The sequence below is a fragment of the Amblyomma mixtum genome, chromosome 8 (assembly GCF_055824585.1).
Source record: "Amblyomma mixtum isolate Tamu chromosome 8, ASM5582458v1, whole genome shotgun sequence".
NCBI classification, from domain to species: Eukaryota; Metazoa; Arthropoda; class Arachnida; order Ixodida; family Ixodidae; genus Amblyomma; species Amblyomma mixtum.
Window position 1 is genome coordinate 68,832,588 of NC_143019.1, and position 24,785 is coordinate 68,857,372.

Below are 24,785 nucleotides of genomic sequence, written 5' to 3' on the forward strand. Positions count from 1 at the left end.
CTCAGAGAAAGTTTTTTACGCAGCCATCCATGAATTGCGGGAAATGGTAAGGTCATGGACGTACACCTTGCCGCTATAAAGCACAAAACCACTGGCCAAAAAAAAAAAAAAAAGGAGAAGGCCAATACTACTGCATTTTACTTTCGCACTGCCTTTTGCTGGTGTTCTGCACTTAAAATGCTAGGGGCAAAACATCTGGTAGAGGCACTTGGGATTTTGCTCTCACCGCTGTCCATATTGACGGGACAAAAATACATTGGTCCCAATGGGCTCATTGCATTTTCACCCTGTCCACTGACCGGAGAGCGAGTTTCCATATTAACAAGGCATAAATGCATTGAAAAAGTTACCCCCCCCCCCCCCCCCCCTTCAAAATTTTCCATAATTCGGGTCGTCCATATTAACAGGGGTCGTATTAATGGGGCATGACTGTAAATAGTTATTGATATGGAATCGCAGCTCAGTCAAAGTATGGCAGGAGTGCCAATTGAAACATGAACAGGATAGACAACTGAAATACGAGCATAAATATGTAAAATATTAGCAGGATAAATATGGAATACAAGTGGAACTCGTTAACCCTTCCAGAGGGGGGGTCTTTGCACCTTTTGAAGTGAAAATCAACTGCACTAGTAGTCAGCTACCTGTTTCAGTATGGGTTTCTGTTGTCTTAGGGTACTATTTACATTTCATTTAAAGCTTGTAGCTTGCTTGTTGTAACACTGCTTCATTGAGGTCTATACACTATACTCTTGTATTCCATGCAACAGTTCCAAGCTGTACACTTGTTCAGGGGCGTGCAGAAAAGAGTAGACAGTATTTTGGACGCTTGTGGCATCAAAAACGAAAAATCTTTGATTTAGCCGCCTCAATGTTCACTTGATTCTGCAAGTAACCTACGGAGTATTACTGTAATGCTTCTCTGATTATGTCTAGTGTTACATCACTATTATGCACAACAGAGCCAGCAACGTGCAACATTAGTTACTTAACTTTTGCACCATTTCTTTTTTTTTGCTTTGCACTCTAATGGTCATACATTACACTAAAAAACTCCCAAGGCACAGAGTACCATCTCGTTTTATCATGTTTCAAGTGTTGTTATTCGTCAGAAAAGACATAAAATCCATGGATAAATAACATTGATTGCAAAATTGTCACTCATAGTTCGGAAGAGTGTATGGTGAGCCATTTAGGGTACTTTACATGTACACTGTTTCTGATGAAAATTTGAGAAGGGGTTTAGCAAAGGGTGACGGCCTTTGACAGTTGCTGCCATGTAATACGTGTATGATGGTGATTGCGTTTTTGAGCGCTTTGCTGGAAGTCAGTGTTTATAGGGACATTCATTCTTAACCTTGACTACAACATGTTTTTGGGAAAAAGTTTGACATAAAAGTTTTAAAAGGACACTAAGGACATTGTATTTGTTCTTAGTAAAAGTGAATTGTTTCGCTTTCTGTCGAAAATATGATGTTTGTTCACGATCAAAGGTCACATTCATTGCCAAGAAAATTGGATTTAAAGTTTGTGCAGTATATGGTAACACTGTCAGTGCTACAGTGGACATGAGGTGCAGAAAAGAAGGACACAGGGAAAGTTCTAACTTACGGGCACATAATTATATTTATTAGGAAGAAAGTCTACCTATACACATATGGAATCATGTATCTGTACCAAAAAGTAAAGAATAAAAAAAATATTCATGAAATAGCACTTCACATGCAGGCATCCAGTAATTTCACACAAATGTGATAAACTAAACTACGTCTCATTTCACTTCGTGCCAAGATACCGACAATGACTTGTGGACTATCTGTTCTGACCTTTGCTGTTGCTCGAACACATTATTTGCAGAAACAAATGTGGCGTTACCGTTAAACCTTTGAGTGTATCTTTTCGCAGATTTAGCGTGACAAGAAAAAGAAGCTTTTGCCTGCCCGGATAATGAAACCTGATTTGTGTGACAGCAGGCATTGTACATGAGACCCAATTTTCGCAGACTGAAACTCGGTTTGCGGAAATTCCAGGTACCCTAGTACCGTATTTTTCGGTGTATAAGACACAGCTGTTTTTTTTTTTTTTTTTTTTTTCAAAAATCTTGCTGGTGCGTCGTATACAAGGGTGCGTCTTATACGCGAATTTTTCTCTTTTTTTTTGCGAGTTCAGAAATTACTCAGGTTCAGGCTCGAGCTTTTTTCTCCGAAAAAATGTCACTACCAATAACACAGTTGGAACACGGTTAATACTGCAATACGGGGACCGCTGTGCGCAACTTTTTTAGGTGAACTTTGTCATGAAACGGCGGGGATGACGACTTCTAGGATCACAAATGTGCGGCCGTTTCGGTGGCCCCAAGCAAAAGTAATGTGAAATGCCAAAAGATAGAAACAATCGCACTTCTCGCCATTGTCAGGACAAGCCAAGACAGCCGGCGTTCTTTTTTAGTCATCGCGTGTTTCAGCCGCATTGCCTCCAGAAATGGGCTAACTTTTTCATAGCGCATCTGAAGATGAAGACTTGGAAGGTTTAAGTAGAAATAAAATGTTATGGACATACGGGAGGGTTCTTTCGTTTTTCTTTCTTTTTGCTGAAACGTGGGCGGGTATGGCGTGAGTGTTGCCTTTTTCGATCACTTAGCGTTGCTTAAGAATTTCTCAACAGGTGCGGTGCATTTCGCGATGGTCGCGCAAGTGTGTTTAATTAAGCCTCACTAGCCTAACTGGGTAAAGTGGGGTGCGTCTTATATACGAACTTTTTCAATGACAGCCTGCATATATGGCGGGTGCGTCTTATACACCGGGAAATATGGTAATTCTTTTTGTCCTAACACATGTATACCATATAAACGCTTGTAAGGGCCGTACTTTTTTTTCCAGATTCAAGGACCAATTTTGGGGGGGTGGGCCATACATGCGATATGCGAAAAAAAATTTTTTTTAAGTAAAAATGCACCAATCAGGGAATGAGTGGCATTTGTTCCGCATTCAATCGTCACTCGCTGTGTATTTCGACTCTGAGCTGGTGCACGCTCATCCCAAAAGAAGCCGCGCAGCATGCCCGCTGTCAATGCCTAGCCGTTGTTCCGCACTTCTATCGCACAGCAGAGCAGCTCTTCTTTGAGTTTGGGAAACTCGCATGGCTTGCCTCAGAAAGCGCGCCTTTTGCAGCTCGTGTTTCTCAATGCATCCTTTTCGTTGCACCATCATCGGACGCACTTCTCGGCCATGTCAAATTTCCGGCCCGCCGCACGCTTGCCGTGTTTGACAGGTAACTGGTAACCCAGTTAACCCAGGTAACCCAGCTGTGTAGCTTTTAAGGTGCTTGCCCATCATGCTAGAACTGCAACGTTCGGCAGTAGCACACGAAAGCTACAACCACCACAACTACTATGATGAATGCGCTAACACGCCACTAACGCCACAAAAGGCTGGAGCTGGCGATACTGATGCTGATAGCAGGAGGTGGCGGTGGAGGAAAAAGTTGATGGTGATGATGATGACTGTGGCCTCGGGCGCCATCCATGGATGGCACTTGGAAGCTCGTGTGCGCGTGCATGGCCTCCGCGATCAAGCGCACCACTGCTCGCAGCCGGAGCCAATCACAGAGGCCACGGTGCGTGCATTTAGAAGGCTATTCCCGCCTGGGTCATGGAAAGTTCGGGTGCAGCTCTTACACGGATTTATACACGGGCGCGGCTCTTACACGCGTTTATACGGTACCTTGTCTGGCTTCATGGATGATTTTGGATAAACTGACTGCTTCATCAAATTGATGCATGAGGAAACAGTTATTTTAGAAATGCACAGAAATAATTTTATTCAATTCAGACACAGGTTTCGGCACATGTACACCTCTGTGAACATTGTTCCACTGAGGTCCGTAAATTGTCCTTGTATCCCCTGCAACAGTAGGGAAGCCGGTCAAGTGAGAGTCGAGAAACTTGTCTCTTTTGCAAAGCTAGCACACATCCAGAACTGGATTAAAGATGGCGTTCGAGCTGTTCCCCACTTTCATCTTTTTGTTCCATTTGCGTTAAGTTTAACCCTTTCAGACACTGCTCGCCAAGTGTATTCGAATCAGTTTTTTTCCGCCTAAATAGTCTACAAGAAAGCCAATTAGTTCGCTCTGAAACAGTAAGCGTTGGGATAAGCGTTGCAGTGTGAAATTGAACAAGTAAACAAGTAGCAGTAACAAGTAAAGAAAATGAGCACTTCAGGAAGTGTGGAATCACTCTAGTTGTAGCAGCGAATAATGCAAGAAATGGGGAATATAATGATATGATAACAAACAATCTCCCTGACTGACTCGAAGCATGTGATGCCAGGCTGACTGCTTTGAGGTATACTATGTACTGCACTCAATACCTAAAGTTGAATCAACCCAGTTACGAAAACAAAGCAATCACTGCTAGGCATAGCACACTGGAGCGATAAAGCTGTAATTTCATTGCATGTACAAAAGTGCGCATGGCAGTTGTGTGCATAGCATCTGGAAGGGTTAAAGGGACGGTTAAATGGTTTTTTGACAATTTGAGAATTCGAATCTATGAAGCTTCTTGGTAATGCATGCAAAGTAGTTTTGTGCTAGCGTTTAAAATGGCAACGCAATCACCGGTTAAAACCACGACGATTTTCAGGCTTCCCCTCACTGCGTTGGGTAAGTGCAGGGAAACATGGTGACGTCAAAACTCGCGAAATTTCAGATGTCCACTGCCTTCGTCTACATGCTGCCATGCGTCTTTCGATGCTGCCAAGCAATGCTTCATGAACTTCACCTTCAACGGCATTCTTTTTCATCCTTGAAACAACCGCTTCTTCGCTGGAAACTTAGCGCCGCCATACATGACATCATCACTGGGGCGTCTGCCTGTCGCTGTGCACTGCAGAGAAGCCTGAACGCCGATGCCCCTTTAGTCGGCGATTACATCACCATTTCAAATCCTAACGCAAAAAGATTTCGCATGCTTTACCTGCAAGTTTCAAGCATTCAATCCGCTTAAACTCATCGAATTCTAAAAACTCTTCAGTTGCCCTGTAACAGGCATTCCAGAGGTATGTCCTGCTTACCTGAAGTAGAACACCTATGCCCACTACTGCTACGTCTCCTTGCGGTCGCCTTCTTCCGGAGCCTCCAACTTGTCAGCTGAAGAGAGAACTGCATCTCTGTGCGCTCTGTTGACGGCATCTTCGAGGGTCGCAGTCTTCTGGGCGGCGGACTTTATCTGCCGTTCGGCTGAGAGCAGCCGCTCGTTGGCGCAGATCCCGGCGTACTCAGCACCGTTCACAAAGGCGGTCTGTGCCACGGCATCGACAAGGCTGGTGATGCTTTGCATGCGGGACTCGAGAGACTGAAATTCGACAAGAAGTCATGCAATGCCACTTATTGCTCCGTTTCTTTTTTTCTTTTATTCCCTCATCTGGAATAGGAAAGAAAATGGGATCTGACTGTGTCATAAATATACTGCAATCACTTGCATTCAGTATGCGCCCTTTTTTAAAAAAAATCTTCAAACACTTCGGAGTCCATTCATTACATGATGCAAGACATCGAAATCAAACAGACTCCAAAATAGACTCAAACAGTCTCCGAAGACTAGGAAATGAAATAGAGAGCAGGAATTTATGTGACTGTAGAGGGACACTAAGCAACACACAAACCTTGCGATTTACGCCATTGTAACTTATCAGGGTTTAGATGCAAGAGGCAAATACAGTGAAACCTCGCTGTAGTGAACTGGTAAAAAATCGTGAAATAGTTACCATAACTAGCATAAACTAGCGCCATTAACTGGCGCTGGAGAAACAAAATTTAATCAGCAAAGGAACGGCAACAGGGAGAAACCTTGTTCGTATCTTTAGTGCCGTTTCCAGCCGCTCGCAGTGATCGCGGAGGCTGCTAAAAACCGAGCGGCAAACTCCAGTGAGGTTGTCTTCGCCACATAGCACCACGGCACGCGGTGGCAGCAAGTCGGATGTCAGTTAAGGTAGCTTCCTCGCATTACAGTGATGTGGCGTAAAAGAATCGGATGCCAGGACGAAAGCTATCGCAGTTGTTCACTTCCTGCCCTCCGTAATAGCTGACGTGAGCAAAGGATGGCTGCTGGAAAGCTACAAGAACCGACCGTGTCGCAGGTTCTGGGGCGCTATCGACGGGGTGCGAGAGACACAAACAGGTGTCAACCGCCTGGCTACCAGCTGCTCTCGCCACCATACTTTCAGTGGTGCTGCTGGTAAATGCGAGATAAAGCGTGAGCGACGGCCAGAACGCTAGCCGCTCCACCACCAGTCACTTGAGTAGTGAGGTGTAGCCTGCCACCCAAGCGGGCACAGCTTGGTGCCTGACAGCTCGATATATCTGTTTTATGGCAAACCGCATTCAATATATAAAGTTAGAAATGCATGTGTTTGTTAAAGATATTTAGGAACAATTTGATACAGCGAATAATTTGTAATATCCATGCTTGTTGTAACGAGGTTTGACTGTAGTGTTTGTATCATGTAAGCGAGGACTCTTTAGTCACCTTCTAGATTATCAAAAATGACAGTGAAATGCTGAAGACAGTGGTTCTACGGAGACTCTCACTCCTTGGATATAAAGGTTCAGCAGTCTCTGCCTCCAGCGGTTGACCGCAAAGCAAGTACAATGTTTCTACAGCAATGTGTAGCGTGGAAAGAATAAAATTGTTTTCTTTAAGTGACACTGTGTGCTGGGACAATATGGTAACACATGGATTATGGACTGACACGGATACACATCAGAGCCACATGACAGTTTTAAGTTTGTTACCGGTAGTATGGGATTCTTGTTAACTGCTGATGCTGATGACTCAAATGTCAGAACCTGCCTTAGAGCGACCTATTCATTTCACTGCCAACACATTCACAGAAGTAGGAGCAAAATTACATGCGAACACTACACTTATGAGCATGTAGTTTTTTTGCTTATACTTGACTGTGTATATTTCTTCGTGGGTTGTTATTAGTTTCCATCTTTCCTTAATATCTTTTATCTCAGCACTTCTTGCATTCCCCTCCCCCCCCCCCCCCCCCCTTTGCTTACGTCCCTACCCTGTCCCCCCCCCCAGCTAATGTTTAGGTGCCCAATGAACATGCGGCAGTTTCTGTGGCTGACACCAATGTATTGTTCTTCCTTTTAGTTATTTTATTTTTTCATATAAAACCATTTCGTCGTCAACATCAAACAATGATACGATTATGTATATTACACTCCGTATAAAGCTCAAATATAAATATAGTCCCGCAGAAAAATACATTCACAGAGGAATTCACTGTGAAACTCACGAGGACATCAGCCTTGAGCCTGTTGGTCTCCTCTCGAATGGCGATCATTTCCATCCAAAAGGCATCGTCCCCAGAACAGAGGCCCACCTCCGTCTCAAACCGATTAATCAGGCTGCTCAATTTGTTCAAGCTCTGCACGGCGGGAAAGAGACATGTGGAAATTGTGTTTAAATGGACACCACGTCCCGTGTCCCTACCACTGAAATGCTTTCTTACTGACACCACCAATGCAGCTCCAGGTGGTACTAAGAGGCTCATGGCACGCGCACACGCAATATTCGAACTATGCAACAGAAGTGCGGAAATTGTATCACTGCAACTGCATCAGGATCATTACTGGTTCACACGTTTCCTTTGTGTACCCTAGACTAACAACACTCTACCATCTTGCAGGGATTGCCGCACATGACTAGTCAAGTTTTTCGACGCCATTGTAGAAAACTTTACTAGTCGGGCAAAAATTCCAACTAGATGATGGCTTGTCAACTTCTACTCCACCTCAAATTACATGTGCATTCACAAACATTGTCGCAGCTTGTACCGACATGCACAACCATCTCCCATCGCGGCTCACAGGAGAGTACCGGGATACTTCCTTAGCCTAATTTACTGCAACTTTCTTCACTGAAGCCCTGGTTATGCACTGAAATTATGCTATGGGAAGTTGAGATAAAACTGGAAAGCATGCACTGAAAGGCTGCTTAGATTTAATTCATAAATTTGACGGGTGAAAAACTCCCAAAGGAAGAAGCATTTTGTACCTTGCAGTACTCCTCATGGGCGTCCAAGATGGCCACTGTCAACTGAATCAGTACTCTGCTGGCTGCCTCAACAGCAATGACGCTTGCCTGCTTGATGAGGAACTCGTGTGAGAGCGATTCAGGGTCAACCGCTGGCTGAAAGACAAAAAGCCAGTGTTGAAATTTCCTTAATATATGCTCTCTGAACAAAAAACCAACACCCTGCATTTAAATACGGTGTTCAGATGCAGTGCTTGGAAGCTTTGTGCTCAGGTAAATAGTTCAATGCACATCAGTCTTTGTAGCAGGTTTGCCAGTTAAATGCGTATATACATATACTACGCATATACACCGTCCCACTGTCATAAAAGAGTTTTCACAGACTTAATTTTTAACGAAGTTTTCTTGGATGGAAAACCATGCTCTATGCAGAAATACTGAAATGTTGGTGCTAGACTGCTCTGATTGTGGCTAGTTTCGGTTTTGGCGGCTGATGGCAACGTGTCTCTGTCGTGATGAAGTCCTTGACAGTGCGGAAAGAAAAATCAGATAATGGCCTGTGTTTGAACAAGAAACCATGCAACAGATTCACTTAACGTTATCGCATGCATCAGTAATTTCAAAGACAGGCCATGAGGAATAATGCCCCATTGTGTATTTTTCAATAAAAAAAATTGTGGGGCACATTACACTCTCGTGTAAGACTGATGACACAGCGATGCTGTTTGGTTCGACTAAGTTAACCGTGATTATACTCATCATTTCTGTCTGTTGTCGTCTATGGTACCTCCCCCCTACGTACAAGTGTTTATTTCAGTCCCACCCACGGACGCCTGACGCCCCCTGTCGGAGCGGACAACTATTGTATTAGTGTTGTCGTCCGCTCCGACAGGTGGCGTCAGGCGTCCGTGAGTGACCTCATTACTGCGAACACATCCACCGCTGCGCACGATTAACGGAACAACTTCCAGCTTAAACAGCATCGCTGTTCAAACGTAACATGTATCTGCGCGAAAAGCAAGAGCTGCATGCAGAGCAGACGACACGCACACCACCTGACGTCACTTGTGTGAGAGGCTCGGGGTGCGCGCAGCAGCTTAAAATTAGCTCGCGAATGTTGTTTGCATTAGCGTTTGGAAACACAATACCGTGTCACTGTCGTCATCCAGGCATCTCGCTCTAGCTGGAAGGCCCCACGCTACCGTAGTTGTGAAGGCGGCTTTTCCACCGATCCTCGCGAACTCGGGGTACCGCCTAGTAACCCTGGACATTCACGTGCAGTATCAGTAGTAAACGCACACTCATGAGCAGCCGACAGATTTGGAAGAAAAACGTAGAACGGACAGTATGAGGCTCGTTTCTTTCGCTGCTTACCTGGCAATGTTCCGAGCGTGTCTGAATCGCCACAAGAGTCTCAGCATTTCGGTTTGCGCCGCGGTTTGAGCTTCCCGATTTAAACCAGAAATTTACCAAAGGCAAACGAATTAAATGTTGACTATGACTGCATACCTCTTAAGCTAATGAAAGGTTGCGCAATGCACACACCATGCGTGGACGTTGGCATGGAGGCCTGCATGAGGCCGCCGGCGTGTTTACACCGACAACCGGAAGTTTGCCTAGAACCGGAAGCTTCCCTCAACTGTTAGTGGTGCAGACGACAAAATGACGTCTTTTGCAGGCGATGCGCATGCATGACGATCACGGGCAGGTGCGGACGAGAATGGCCCTCGCGTTCTCTAAATAGTGTTCCTTCCCGATTTGCATTTCGCACCCGATTATTTCACAATGCAAATGAAGAAACGCTCAGCGACGTGACACACTGGCCGCACTCCGCGAGTTTTGCGTAAGGCTGTTGTGGTGTCTGATCACCACCGCGCGTTAGAAAAGGAAAAGGTCGCTGATCGTCATGAGCTAGTCGCCTCGCGCAGTTTCTTTTTTTTTCGCTCCGAAGCCAGTCTACCGGCGTTCGAGGGGCGCAGGGTCAGTCCGTTGGACGTGAGCGTTTTCAGTGCGGAACCCGAAGCGACTTCGCCTTTCTCGGCGCCTGGACGAGCGGAGGTCAAGGAGCTGCGACATCAGCTCGAACAACTTGGACCGATTCGATGTCTGCGCCAGGCGCGACCATGGCTGCGCCGAGACGAGGTGATTTACACCCTAGCGTATTTAGTGCTGCGCAATTTCAACAGCATGCCTTTTAGCGGCTACGTTACAGGATGTGTGCTGGCGGGGCAGGATTGTTCAGGTCAGCCTAAGTATAGCATAGTGTAGCAGATTTCTATAACTTCCCCCCTTTACCTCCGCGCAATTCTTTGGTGCACTGAAATCAATTTAGAAACTGAACCACACGATATTGGATAGTTTCGCTTTCAGAATATCTGCTTGGAGATTTCTCCCATTTGTTAGCGCGGGTGCACGACTACGACGACAGAGGTGAAGACCGGAAAAGTTGTGAATGTTTTGCAGTCATGTGCTAAAGTGTACCTGTGTTTCCGCTTATTCGCCGTGCGCGCACTGTCGCAACTGCTTGCTTGTGGGGAAAACAACGGAGGCGACGAAGGACAAAAAAAAAACAGAACTAAAGTCAGTTTCGGTTTCGATGTTGTTACGGCTTTTAGCCGAGTCGCAGCCGGAGCCGTAGCACGCTGCGAAAGCATACAAACAAAAAGCAAGTAACGACGGAAACGTAATCCAAACATAAGCGACAAGCAGCCGCTCGCCGCCACCGCCAGAAAACGCCGCTCCGTCGTCTGCGGCTGCGCGACCTTCGGGCACTGCGAGGGGTCGCGAAAAAAAGAGCTCTGCCGTCGTATTCGGCTGTCTCCTCCTTTTAGCCGCGCTCAGAAATCAGCTGATCACCGCGCACGCAGCCTCACAGCTCCGTCCGTCCGCCGAACACTTTCTCTCGCCGCAGTGAGCAAGGAAAAGCCGGGAGCTCCAATGTCGGGTGCGCCGACGAGCGACCATGAGCGGCGAAAGCAGATCAGCGTGCGGGGCATCGCTCAGGTCGAGAACGTTGCCAACGTGAAGAAGGCCTTCAACCGGCACGTCCACTACACGCTGGTCAAGGACCGCAATGTGGCCACGCCGAGGGACTACTACTTCGCCCTGGCCCACACCGTCAAGGACCACCTGGTCGGCCGGTGGATCCGCACGCAGCAACACTACTACGACAAGGATCCAAAGGTATACAAACACGCATCTTTCTCCCTCTCTCGATTACCCAGCCGTCGTAATTTCTCCGGCGCTTGCTCTTTCCGGATGTGTTGCGTGATTTTCGTCGTTTACCCGCAACCATCTTTTTCCGCTTCGGTCTCGTATCTTCTGCTATGCGTGTAGTACGAGCAGTTACGTTGTGCAGAATTTGAGCACGACCTGAGTTGCTTTCTGATCGGGAGTGTGCAGTGGGATGCAGGCGCGCTCTGGAGTGGAGGAGTGGCCGGCCGAGGAGCGGGTTTCATTCCGTCGGTATTCGGGTCGGCAGTGCGTTTGCTTTGCGTGCTGCGCGGCACCCCGTTCTTTTTCTCGAAGTGCATGTGGTCGATATTGCATATATATGCACGGACACCATCCGTCCGCGCGTGCGGACAGCTAGCTATATGTTGCGCGTGTGCAGGTTTCTGCGCGCGCTCTAGCCGCACTGCGCAACATATTAGCGTCGATACGTAATGGGCGCGCTGATGCAAAAGTAAAAACAGTCGTCTGCGTTTGATTGACGTATGAGCAGACGACCGTACGTCTACACCAGCGAGTCCCTGATGGGTGTTATTTTTTGCGTTATGCTCGAAGCGGATAGCGTAGGCATTCAGAGACGTGTCGAAGCAGCGCCCGGCTACCGAGCGACAGCTAGCGTTCGCAGGATATAGAATTGCACTTCGCCGCGGGATATCCAGATATTTGACGCTCGGTTTCCCGTCTGGGCAAAGGAAATCCGCGGCCGCTCCATAGTTGTTGGCCGGCGGTGCAGTTAAAATGCCATGCGGTCGATGCTGCTGTGCGTGCTTGCAATTCGATAAGACAGCGTGTGTAGCGGCGCCGGCTCCTTGTTTTCCGATACCCCGGCAGCATTGCGATGTGGGGAACGCCCCCGTGTTTGAGAAGGCTCAGTTCGTATTAGCGCGCGAGGGGGGTGGGGAGGGGGTAGGTTTGACGTGTATGGAAGATAAGCGCGCCCGGTTACTGATATACGTGCGGTTCGTCGCGTGTGGCCTACTTTCCCTTCGCGTATCTGTGGGCGGCGCGGTTTTCGATTTTGACAGCTCAAGAGGTGTGATCGCGGGGAACCCCTTTGAGCACCGATGTTGCGCGACGAAACGGGTTCCTTTCGAGTCTTGGCGCGAGACAGCACGGCTGGTGCAGGCGCGAAGTGTGCGGCGTTTGACCTCTGTCTGACCTACCCGCTTCTGGCGCGGGCGCTCTATACGCGGCGGCATCCGATTGTTTTTGGGGCGCCGGAGGTTGCGTGTCGGCGCCTGGCGTTATAAACGCCCTGGAGCGGGCCTGCACGCGATCTGACGCATTGGACGCGGAAGTGTTGGCAAATGCTGTTTGCTTGTTCGGAACGATGCGCACCTGCAGTTTGTGTCTTCTGCGCGCGAATACGTTTTCGGAGTTACTTCGGCGTGCTGGTGCTCCTCTCAATTAAACCGGAATTTTTAGGGCTGTGATTTTCGTTTTCTTTTTTCTCGTCTGCGTTAGGAGTTGTTTAGTAATAAAGATCTCCGGCGTGGTAACGACGGATCGATTTGAGCGGTATGCTCAAGGTCGGCTTTCCCGTGGTCCACCTGTGCTGTGTAGGGAAGTAGTACTAGCACTTCTTGTCTGATTCTCACTTGCATTTCTGTGGAATCTGGCGAAGATAAATTTGATCAGGAAAGAGATTCTTTTCGCGGGAGCCGTATGAGGTACGCTAGCAAAGTCGCGTTTTCACCTATCGCGTGTTTTTTTTTTCGCGTAATTTATATTAAGCTGGCGCTTTCTCGACATTTGCCATTTTTGGCTTACATAAGGTTCCACAACGTTTTCTATGAAGTAGCATCCCTAATAGAGAACCGATTTTATGGTGGTTTACACAGCAAAGAGCAACAATTCGAAAACTAAATGAAAACACAGTCCAGTGCGCTGGCTGAAACAGGATAGTTAGGATAACATTAATGAATTTAAAACTTCATGTTTTCTGTGTTCTGTGAAAAAGTGAAAAGTTCTCAAACCATTTCAGTGGCGTTTTTTGTTTATTGTTCTCCTCAGAACCTATACTTAACATTTTGTGTCAAAACATGGCATTTTTTGTGGCTTATTTTCATCTTGAGAATGAGACAAATTGTGGACATATAACATGATCATTCAATGTGGCCACTAGACATAAACACCACAAACGATGAGCATGGCGCGGTAGTTGTTGACTCGCATAATCCGTGCATGCACGATGCAACCCTTACGTTTTCTGACTCCATTCTGCTGTTTGTCGAAGCCTTGGCCAAGCGACAAGCAGAACTAGGTCCCTCTGATACGCAATCTGTTTGCTTTTGCCTTATCGGTCTTGAGGTGTCTAGCTGCTGTCACGAAGCCAGCTTCCTGGCTCCAAGGCATTCTTCTCGCAGCTCACTTTTTATCTGGCTAGGTTTGTGTTTACCGCGCCTCTGCATCGAGCCACTTTGAGCCACGCGGCGCCGGTGGAAGCTTCTTCGAGCTTTCTATAGGACTGGCTCCCTGCCCACTTACTGCAATTGCCACTGCCGCAGCTTTTCAGCCCTATACCGGATTGTTCAGGCGGGATCTAAATCTCTCCTAGACTGCCGTGCTGTCAGCCCCGTTCAGGCAAGGCACTGCTGGTGACAGACGCGGCTCCTCGCGGCTAGACTTGATTGTGGTGTCTATTTGGGTCTGGTTTGGCACGAACGAGGGATTTTTCTCGAGGTGGGCGCTGATGAAGAGACTGGGGTGAGGGCCGGCCGCGGGACGGGGGTTGAAAAAAGAAACACGCTAGCCTGAATGGGCTTTTGTTGGATGCGGAGGGTGCGAACATCCAAGGCCGGCCGTCGCGAGTTGGGCGCTCTAGCAAGATTGTCGGTCCTGTTGCTGGAGGGGGGCTGTGCAAGATTGCAGCGGGGAACGTTGCCTAATCGTTGTGACCACCTCCCGTCTGGCTCAAGAGTCGTTGTTAAATAACCGAGACGAGCAAGGTGTTTGAACCTTAAAGCGAACCAACCTTGACTCTCTCAAGAAACTTGGCAGTGCAGAAAGGAGGTGAAGAAGCAGAAATGCGTGGGAGTAGCGCTTTCAGACGAGTTTCGCTTCTCTGTCAGCCACCTTTTGTACAGATTCTGTCGGCCATGTCAACGCAGAGAAGCTGGCGTTCTAGTTTTTCCATCTGCCTTAACTTATTTCATGTGGCCACACTTCATTAATCATAGACCAGCTAGCCCGAATAAAATTATTGCTGGATTGCCTCTTGGTGAAAACCACCAGTTACAAAAGTGCGGGGCTTCCTGGATGTTCCGTGATAAGATGGTGAGCGAATCTGACGGAGCAAACCACAACAGTTACGATGGTTCCATCGCAAGTACCGTGGGAAGCTGTACCCACTGAAGGGATAGGAGAATTTCATGCTTGAAAATGTCAGGCGCGTTTATTCCTAAAGGTACGTTATTAATTTGCAGTGCATTCATAATTTACTTAGAAGGTTACGATTAGCACTTTGTCATTTTTTGCCTGCTTTTTCCAGTCCCCTAAAAATGTCATGTGTGCGCATCGAAGCAAAAAATTTGTGCAGTTAGGGTATTATGCAATCAAAATTTCCAAATTGGCACCCTTTAATATGGGCATAGTTGGAATGGTTCCGGCTTAATTTTTTTTTTTTTTTTCAGTGCAATGAATGACACATTGTTGCAAAACCTGCACATATTTGAAGCAAAATGTATTGCAGTTTGCAGCAGGTTATGCGAGCAGGGTTTCAACAGTAGCCTTCATTCAGGTGTAGTTAGAAAGGTGCCTGTGTAGCTTTTCTTTTTTTCATTTTTAAGCACTTGAGTTGGGATGGAGTTTGTTTCTAGGTGGCGACGCCCTGTCACTGACAGGCAGCCAGCCCAAGGGAAGCCCCCCCCCCCCTTGAAGGCTGTGAAAGTAATATGACGAATGGCTTCACGCTGTTACTCTACTAATTTTAGCATTTTGAAAGTGCTTTCTCGGCGGCACTTGTAAACAAAAACTCTTTGAGCCATTTGTGGGTTTGACATGGGTGTCTGTTACAGCATGGGAACGCTGCCAAGAAAATGTCAGTTGAGTTACGAGTCCATTGACATAAGTGCCTGACTCCACTTCCTGGTTGGAAAGGGTAGAAGTCCTGCTGGCATGTCTTTAGAATCCACTGTAACCCTTTTTTAGTCACTTTAGGTGCCAGTAAAGCGTTGTGGACTTGAAGAAAAGTTGCTATATGTAGGGTACAGCTTAAAAAGAAACAGTTGGCAGCAACAGCCCCATGACCTGTTGGGGTTGTTGTGCTCTACGGACCTAACACAGGAGTAAACGAAGCCAGCAGTTCAATGTTTAATTCTGTTAATCAAGTCAGGGAAATCAAAATTTTTGTACTTATAATTATAACTTTTTGTTTGGTAAGAAGAAAAACAATAACAGTGGACTATTTGCTTGAATGGCAGTCATGGATGTGGGCGGAACTTTCTTGCGAACTTAATGCGCGCTTAACTCTTTCCTTACTGTGCAAAAAGCAACAGGTTTTGAGCGTTCTAAAATAAAAATTATTTCTTTTGAGAAGTGCTAAATGCATTGCGTATTGTAATACATGCGTAGTTGATTGATTATTCTTCCGAACGAAAAGAACGCTACAGTTGTGTGTGCGAAGCGTTTCGAAAATTTATTGATTAAATATGCTTGTAACAGAAAACAATACGAGCGAACTAATGCACTGAGCCAGAAATTGATTTTAAAAAAAGAAAATATACAAAATGTCGCACATGTAGCTGCCATTGTTGAGATTTTCAGCTGCATACATAATACAACAGCACTTTCCATGGCCTTTCAAGTTACGCAATATGACTGCTGCGTCACTGGAGAAAGCAGTCATGTGATGAGGACATGAAGTGGAGGTAGATGTAGGATTTGCTGCACGTTACTCTTGTTCTGAGTGCTGTTCTTAATTTTTTTTTTATAGCAGAGCTTGCAGTTCCTGATTTTTTTTTTTTTTTCGGTTGGTAGTAAATAGGTTCTATGAATGAAAAGGAGGCATGGCCTTCCTTGACATCATCATAATCAAATACCTGCTGGCGCGTGTGGTAAAATATCAGTACATTGCAAAGACCCCAAAGCATCAAATAAAACCACTGTCATCCTTTACAAATTAAACGCACTGTATGAAATACGACGTGAACGTAAAACGCAACATATGCAAGCATGCGCTGTTGTCTCAGGCCTCTGAGAAGAACTCTCGCAGTCGAAATTGCAATCCGACCATTCCACATGGTTGTCTAACTCACCGCTACTGCTTTAAACAAAAAAAGACAGCGATAAGAACCAACAAAAGTGCTCAGTGTAGCTTTTCGCCTTTGAGGAGTGTGCAGTGACACTGACTCCATGATTGGCGACTGGCGGACTACGTGTGGTCAAAGTTTCATTCTTTCACGTTGCGCCCTCGAGTTAGACAATGAAAAAATGAAACTGACACCAAAGAAATGGTGCTATAGACGTAAACTAGGTGGCGCCACTTGTCCAGAAGCGCACTCTTGAATTTTTGGTGGCAGGTTCGAAACATGCGTCATATATGACCGATGGCCTATGCAAGGAAAGAGTTAGAGCCAATAATCATGCGTGCTTCCTGGGATAAACGAGCAAACACTTCCCATTTTACTTGCTGTATTTTTGTATTTGACTTTTATGGCACTGGAACCTGTCTGTAGAAAAGTGTACAGCGTGCAGTATCGCTGAGAGAGAGAGCATCTTTTTGAATCACTTGCAAAATATAATGGAATGATGTCAAGCATGGTGACAGCAACAGCTGCTTGAGCAACACGTGCTGTTGGGCTTACTGGTGGATCATAGTTGGGCGAAATGCTAGAGTACAGGCATGGAGCAAAATGGCTGGACAAGCGTTCGCTGGCGATTACTTCAGTCAAGAAAAACGACTTGCGTCACATGCAACAGGGCGTGTGTGATCCCAGGATGCACAGATTGTTAAGGCATCGAAGAAGCTTTTAATTACTTAATTGATCTAAGTTATTTCTGGCTGGCATTATGTTTTTCTATTCTTGTGTTCATGTACTCACAAAGACGTGTTCATGTACTCACAAAGACGTGTTCATGTACTCACAAAGACGTGTTCATGTACTCACAAAGACGTGTTCATGTACTCACAAAGACGTGTTCATGTACTCACAAAGACGTGTTCATGTACTCACAAAGACGTGTTCATGTACTCACAAAGACGTGTTCATGTACTCACAAAGACGTGTTCATGTACTCACAAAGACGTGTTCATGTACTCACAAAGACGTGTTCATGTACTCACAAAGACGTGTTCATGTACTCACAAAGACCTGTTCATGTACTCACAAAGACCTGTTCATGTACTCACAAAGACCTGTTCATGTACTCACAAAGACCTGTTCATGTACTCACAAAGACCTGTTCATGTACTCACAAAGACCTGTTCATGTACTCACAAAGACCTGTTCATGTACTCACAAAGACGTGGTCATGTACTCACAAAGACGTGGTCATGTACTCACAAAGGCACTACACACGAGTAAAAATGCAGTGTATGTGTAGCTATTTACTTTTTTTTCTTGCGTGCACACGCGTTTTCCCATAATAGTATGTAAGGGTCAGTGCTATCTGTGAGCAACAGACAGAGGAATACAGACAGAAAGTGCGCAGTTACCTCAGAAATGAATTTAACAGCAGCAAAAGTAGCAATATTTTTGCTGTGGACGTGAGGTTAATGAACTTTGACCTTGTTGACCTTTTCCAGCGGGTGTACTACCTCTCCCTGGAGTACTACATGGGCCGCTCTCTCACCAACACCATGGTGAACTTGGGCATTCAGAATGCCTGCGATGAAGCCCTCTACCAGGTATGTGAAGCCTGTGGTGCCTGGTCTTTCCGGACCTTGTGTTTCACCCTGCATTTGCTCTGTTTTTGTGGTCATTTGTCTTTTCAGTGAAACGGTTTCTTGTTTATTTCACAGTTCAAAATGTACGAGGGCAGGTTCTTTCATAGAAAATGCCGTAAAGTGTATGATATGGCTGGACGCGATATGGAGGCTTACCTATTGAATGTAATTGACGTGATGCTGAAGCTAATTCTCTTTACCCACGTGTTCTGATTAAAAAAAAAACTTTAACTTCATCATGCTGCAACCATAGTTTGTCCATGCAGGAGGGGCATGGGCAAATAAAACGGGCGATAAGTGACGAGTGAAACCCATTTCTAATTTATAAGGAAGCATTGGAGCAACAAAAAAAGTTGGTGCATTTCAAAAGCTCTTCAGAAAAAAGATAAAAATGGAGGTTGGAGGTAAAGTAGAGAGAGTGTATTTCGAAAGTCCCACTGAAATGAGAAGGCAGGATGACTTTAGCAAGTGAATCACAGTCGTCGGTGCTATGTGGAAATTTAAAACTCTTAAATGCTTGAGTGAGAGGCTGTAGTACCTGAACGAGAGCAAGCACTAGATGCCGCTTCTTTGCTCTTGGGTGGGATATTTTTCTTTATCTTTGTTTCCCCCACTGCTGCACGGGTCTGTCTTCTGTTTGTGCACTTCACACCTCCAAGGTTGCGAGCCCTTAGTGATAGGGGCCAAGAGTCCCAGAGGAGAGGGGCTCTCCAATAATGAACTGATAGCGGCCCGACCTTGACGCGCTGCTGGTAAAAACAGCCTCCTCCTTTGGCTTGCCCCAGAGTGCTTCCTTGGCAGGGTCGATAACATTCAGGGACTTGATGATAAGCTGCTAGGAAGGAAGGCAGGCTCTAGTCGGAGCACAAAGCAGGACCAAGATTGATGACCCCTCCTCCGTCCTCCCTTCCACATGGGCGGAGCCAGCAGTTGGCGTAATCTCGGGGGCTGTGCTCTCTTTGTGTTCTGCAGGGTAGTCTCATTTAAGGGGGGAAGCTGGTCTTGGAGAAAAAAATTTTGTTAATGAGGTCACAATAATGGAACCTTCTAGTAACACGTATTTTTGCATGCTGATTCCAAATATGTAATTTCATTCTATGTAAAACAAGTCCTTGTGCACTTGTGTAATATGACAGAAGCCAACAGCCACAGAAACCAAGGGGCACAGGGGATTTTTTTTTAAATTAATTTATTTTTTGTGGTGTTGATCAAGTAGGAAAATTACTGAATATGTTGTCGCTTAAAGCTGATTGATTAGAAAAGCAGAAGAAAAAACAACCACATGCCGCCGGTGGGATCCGAACCCACGACCTCCGAATTACGCGTCCGGTGCTGTTATTTAACTTTCTGCCGAGAGCTTTCAATAAATTTTGCAACAGGAAACTCACTAGGACGCGTGCCATTGGTTTGTCTTGACATCAGACTATGCAATGAGGGCAAAACTATTATCGTGCCTATCACGGAAGTTGAGTTACAGGGTTTTGAATTTGCCACTTCACAAATGGGAAGGAACTGATGATTTAAAAATCCTATAACTCGCCTTCTATAACAGGCAAGATGACACTTTTACCCTTATTGCATAGCTTGATGTCAAGAGAAACCAATGGCATGCATTCTAACAAGTTCCCTGCAGTAGGATTTCTTTCAAACTCTCTGCAAAAGTTACCCAACATATTGCTTAAGTGCACAAGGACTTGTTGTACTTAAAATTAAATTACATATTTGGAATCAGCACATAAAAATACACGTTCCCTGAAGATTTCATGGTTGTGCCTTGATTAGTAAAAATTTATTTCTGGGACCCTCTTCCCCCCTTAAAGGAGTACAGACACCTAACTGTGGTGGCATGTTTTTTTTCTCTACAGTGATACTGAACACACTACTATGCATGAATCACAATGTGGTGTATACGGCTACGAACGCTAAATAATGTATGATCTCTTGTTCCTCTCACGCTGTTTCGGTTTCAACGGCTGAAGGGTGACCGACGTCAGCGCATGTTCATTGGTCACGTGAGGCATGGAAAAAAATGCAGTATAATCGCTGCTTCTGCATTCGTTGCCGTTCAGTCTCTTAAGGCAAGCTGGCTTTAGCATTGCAGTGAATTAAAATGGCAAAGCAGCAATTATGTTTTTTTTTTCACGCCGTGACCTATATATAAGCATAAGAAAAATTTCCTGCAGAAAGCTCGTGGCAAAAACATTACATAGCATATTGCGTGGTGCTGAAGGGCTTCTCTTCTACTAGATATTTATTTATTTATTTATTTGTTTGTTTATCCATGTTACCCCTAAAAGAGGAGGGTATTGGGGGGGGGGGATACAATCATATTAATAAACGCGATACATTTTAGCAAGAAGTCCAACGACAATCGTTAATTAAAACATTAGGCATAACACAAAAAGGAAAAATGAACACAAACGAAAACATCAAATTTTTACACATATCTGTCACAGCTAAGAAGCTTCTCTGAGTATTCCCTGAAGATTTCATAATTGTTCTTTTATCAATTTTTGGTCATAAATGCAAGGCTGGGGGTGTATTCCAGGTCATTCTTTCTCTTTTTCTCATGGGAGCTTTTAAGCTTGTAGTTTTATCACCCTGTATGAGAGAAAAGATATTGACCCCAGTTATCAGTTGCTGAAGAAGCTGTAATTGCACCTCTGGGCTTTTTTTTTTTTTTGACCTGCAGTGGGTTGACTTTTTCGAGTGTAATCTTTCCAGTTGTGGTGTCAAGGTCTCTGCAAGGGAAACAGCCTGCAGTTTCGGAGTAGACAAACCTAAAGCTGCTGATTCTTGATCCCTGCATACAAGTTATTCAGCAGATCTCTTATCAGCCTCAGCTTTATCTGCCGTCATTATGAGCAGTTGCTCAGCCTTGTACTGGCAGAAGTGTCAGTTTTTGCTGTAAACAGTATTTAACGACACAAATAATTTGCTTGTTTTGATTGCAAGTTGTCCCATACTTACTTTTTTTTTCCACTGAGTTAATTTTTGGTTTTGTTTCATTGGGTCGTATTTAGCAAATTAAAGGGAAACTTTGGGTCCTTTTTGGACATTTTGAATTGATAGTCATTTCTCTCTCTATCTGCCCTTTTTTGCCACAACAATCGTTTTGCAAAGTACAGAGTGGAGTCATTTTAAAACAGCGAAAACAGCATACCGAAACTGAAACTAAGTTCATGGTCAGGGACGATACCTCTCGCATGACGCAGCGATGACATTGCAAACATTACTAAGAAAAACACTCTGTACACACAGTGAACAGAATTAGCGACTGAAAACAATGAGCCCTGTAATAACATGCCGGAGATGACCTGATACAAGCCTCAAATCTTTGTTAGTGATGTGGAGAGCAGATATTAACGTGCTGGGATGTTTGTGACTTTGGAAATTCAGTGTTGCCCATAGAAACCATCTCAAGTGAGGCCGCGGAAATAGCAAACTTTAATTTAAAGTCAGTTTGCACCAGCAAGAAGTGTCACATGACATGCAAAGTTGCTAAAAGTAATCAGGAACGAGATAAAAATGTACGCTATGAGTTTCATTAGAATATGATGACCTCGAAAACCCCCAGAGCTGCCCTTCACATTGGTGTCGTTAGTTCTAGTGCGTCTGGCAAAGCTAGATGAGAAACAGATGCCATAACATTAATCTGACATCGGATGTAGAAATCATACTAGCGCAACATTGCTGCAGCTATCGGCAGACACATTGAAAAATAAGGCTGTACCACTACACCTCACACCAAGAAAATAACTCCTCAGACTGCAGTCAACAGACGGACTTCTTGTTCTGCCTTAATGTTTGGAGGTAATGCAATAGTAGTCTTATCACTGGTCATTTGGTTCCCAAGAGGAGGAAGTGTTATCAACAAACTAACATTTTAAAAACTAGTTGTCCATCAGCACAGCAATGAGTTCTAGAATCGTGCTTGGTGCACGATAGTTTTGGTTGCATACGGGCCATAAAACCTAGAACAGACACTCATTTGATCCATTTGTCTTTCACTCTTGCACTCATCTTAGATTTTGCAGTGCCATAAAGAGACCGTGCTTGAGGGAACCTGCTGAGACCAGCGCCATGCAGCGTACAGTAAATGAACTTTTTGCAGTGTTGAACAGTGCAACACAGGCGCATAGACAGTTGGAGAAAAATCTCCGAAACAAGTTAGTTACTTGATCAGCTAGAGAGCGCCATGCTTAAAAAAGTACTTCAATTTTTTTTTTCCTTCCCTTGGCAAAGAAGTGAAAGCAGTATACCTGTACCAACTTTATGCTATCATGCAAAAGGCCTTTATGTGATATCAAAAATAAAGTACAGATATGGCCACAGCGCTCGGCAGGCAGTTCATGGGAAGGGAGATGTCAGTCCTACTACATACTCATGTTAGTGAGGGGGGGGGGACACAGGTGTTGTTTTGCATACAGAAATTATTTGTGCCATTCAAGCAACCCCTGCATAGTCGCAATCCTCGACCACCTGTCATGCAGCCTGATGCGTTATCTTTGTTGCGCGTGCAGTTCGTCGAATGGCACGAGTTTGACTCCGATTGCGCAATCCACAGACCGAACTACTGTCGCGTCCGGGTATTTAGAATTATTGACTCTATTGAACACTCAGATTATACCCTTGAAAATCTTCCATAAAAGTATAGTTTAGTCGCACAGTATGACGAAACCCAATTTCACTAGACATCTCACGTGAAAGAACCCCGGGTGGTTGAAATTTCCGGAGCCCATCACTATGGCGTCCCTCATAGCCTGAGTCACTTTGGGACATTAAACCCCAATAAACCAGTCATGTACTGAACTGCGTGCCACTCCTTTAAGTGGTGCATCTCCTAATGGCACAGTTCGATATTCTTCTGCTCGGAGATTGGTTGGCTGTGCTGCCTTGGGCACCTGCTGGCAGCAGCAGCGCTGTGAAACTGTGCGACGAGGTGTACGGGGGGAGTGTGTGAGGGTGGCCTCCGATCTGTTGTTGTTTTCCACGCCACATCGCTGTCATGCGGTGAAGCCAGCCTAACTCTTTGCTGCCGGAAACACTGTGGAAGCCAACTGCGACTTAATTTTAGTGGCTGATTATTCTGTTTATCGTGTACTGGTAACAAGATTAGACATCTCATGATTGCCAGATGCACCCCCAGCACACCAGCGGGTGGCATGTCTGGGTGAGAAGCGCGTCAGCAGCGTGGGTGCAATGTATTCTTACTTTCAGCTTACAGGTTAGCTTATCTGTTATTTTTTATCTATCGGATTATGGATATACCGAACTAGTGTTTCACGTTCCCCTTTGAGTTTGATATATCCAGGTCAGACTGACCCGTCGCGGTGGCTCAGTGGTTACGGCGCTCGGCCGCTGACCCGAAAGACGCGGGTTCGATCCCGGCTGCTGCGCTGAATTTCGATGGAGGCGAAATTCTAGAAGCCCATGTGCTGTGCAATGTCGGTGCTCGTTGAAGAACCCCAGGGGGTCGAAATTTCCGGAGCCCTCCACTATGGCGTCCCACACAGCCTGAGTCGCTTTGGGACGTTAAACCCTCATAAATCAAATTAAATCAAACCGGGTCAGACTGTACAGTCTTTCTATGTGTTTGTCGTTTACTAACATGGGACCCAAACCCTATGCACGCACGCCCTAGACGACGTGCCGTGCCATACGTGCCTGCACTTCATCGCAGGCACTTCATCGCAGGCACTTCATCGTCGCTCTCCCTTCATCTCCTCTTCCGCAGTGCTGTTCAGGTGTTCTGTTAGAGCGAGACTTTTTGTGTGCCTGTCCTGAAAACCTTCCAAGTACCAGTGTGGGACAGTCGCACCTAAGAAAGATATCGGCCAACCTCCGAGCACAACTCACTTAAATTTAGAACTAAACTTGCTGCCCATCTCAACAAATAACTACCTCTGTTTGATTTTTGCATGATTTGTTATTCCTTCGAGTTTGTGACTGTGGTCCGTGTTGCGTTTTCTTTTCTATATTGTACTTATAGTGCTTACAGTCTGTTTTAGGAGTTTTTTAATTTTGCTCTGTTACAATATATGGTATCCTTGCATTGTTATTGCATTACTGTATCGTATTACTGTATTGTGGTGCCTGTTCTCGTTTTTCTATTACTGACCATTAATACGTATGTTATCGATCCCCCCTCCCCTTATGTAATGCGTAATACCCCACTTAGGGGCCTTTAAGGGATAATAAATGATGATGAACCTGATTGTGTTCAGTGCAGGGCAGGCAGATTTTTTTTTTTTAACACTGACGGCAAAATTTTTCTTCTTTAATAATGCAGCAGGATCACATTCAAGCACCAAAAGCACGCAGGAAGTTTAATCACCTCATCTTTCTTCACAGTTCTTTCATTAGCTCTTTCAGGGAAAACTAGATAAACTTTTAGCCTGTTTCCACAAGAACATGCCACACACGATTTTTCTCTACCGCCACTATTTGATAAAACAAAGGCATATTAGCACGGCTCTTTCCTGAGAATGATAGGAAAATGGAACTGCTTTCCCCAGACCATTTTTTTTTTCTGGTGCCAGACTTTGCGATTGAATTCGATTGTTTTCTCTTCCATTCCTAGTCATTTTCTTCGAGAGGAGTAATTGCTCTACTGTTTTTTGT

The 24,785-nt window shown here is 45.3% G+C and overlaps 2 protein-coding genes across 3 annotated transcripts in view; one reads left to right on the plus strand and one right to left on the minus strand.

Annotated features, from left to right (window-relative positions):
• Window positions 1–3,771: 3,771 nt before the first annotated feature.
• LOC149332865 (diablo IAP-binding mitochondrial protein-like) lies at window positions 3,772–9,658 on the minus strand. 2 transcript variants are annotated; one of them, XM_089558434.1, is made up of 6 exons: window positions 9,419–9,657; window positions 9,193–9,307; window positions 8,066–8,200; window positions 7,305–7,436; window positions 5,070–5,350; window positions 3,772–3,902 (listed from the first exon to the last, which is right to left on the minus strand). In XM_089558434.1, exons 1-5 carry the CDS (start codon window positions 9,463–9,465, stop codon window positions 5,099–5,101), a joined length of 681 nt encoding a protein of 226 aa, XP_089414560.1. In that variant the 5' UTR covers window positions 9,466–9,657; the 3' UTR covers window positions 3,772–3,902; window positions 5,070–5,098. The 2 variants fall into 2 exon arrangements, with proteins under 2 accessions (XP_089414560.1, XP_089414561.1); XM_089558435.1 differs by lacking the exon at window positions 3,772–3,902 and adding an exon at window positions 3,927–4,894 and having other exon boundaries at window positions 9,419–9,658.
• A 91-nt stretch (window positions 9,659–9,749) lies between these two features.
• The window catches only part of Glyp (glycogen phosphorylase), a 29,980-nt gene continuing 14,944 nt past the window's right edge, over window positions 9,750–24,785 (plus strand). The window contains exons 1-3 of the mRNA XM_089558431.1: window positions 9,750–10,186; window positions 10,956–11,227; window positions 18,021–18,122. Of these exons, the coding sequence (XP_089414557.1) occupies window positions 10,147–10,186; window positions 10,956–11,227; window positions 18,021–18,122 (414 nt within the window). The 5' untranslated portion in view covers window positions 9,750–10,146. The remainder of the gene's footprint in view (window positions 10,187–10,955; window positions 11,228–18,020; window positions 18,123–24,785) is intronic.

Excerpts from the sequence above, each read along its gene's own strand:
- LOC149332865 (XM_089558434.1), bottom strand. The coding sequence starts at position 9,465 with ATGCTGAGACTCTTGTGGCGATTCAGACACGCTCGGAACATTGCCAG. Across the intron at positions 9,308-9,418 it reads CACGCTCGGAACATTGCCAG|GGTTACTAGGCGGTACCCCG; the intron begins GTAAGCAGCGAA and ends GTGAATGTCCAG. Across the intron at positions 7,437-8,065 it reads CCCATGAGGAGTACTGCAAG|AGCTTGAACAAATTGAGCAG; the intron begins GTACAAAATGCT and ends CCCGCCGTGCAG.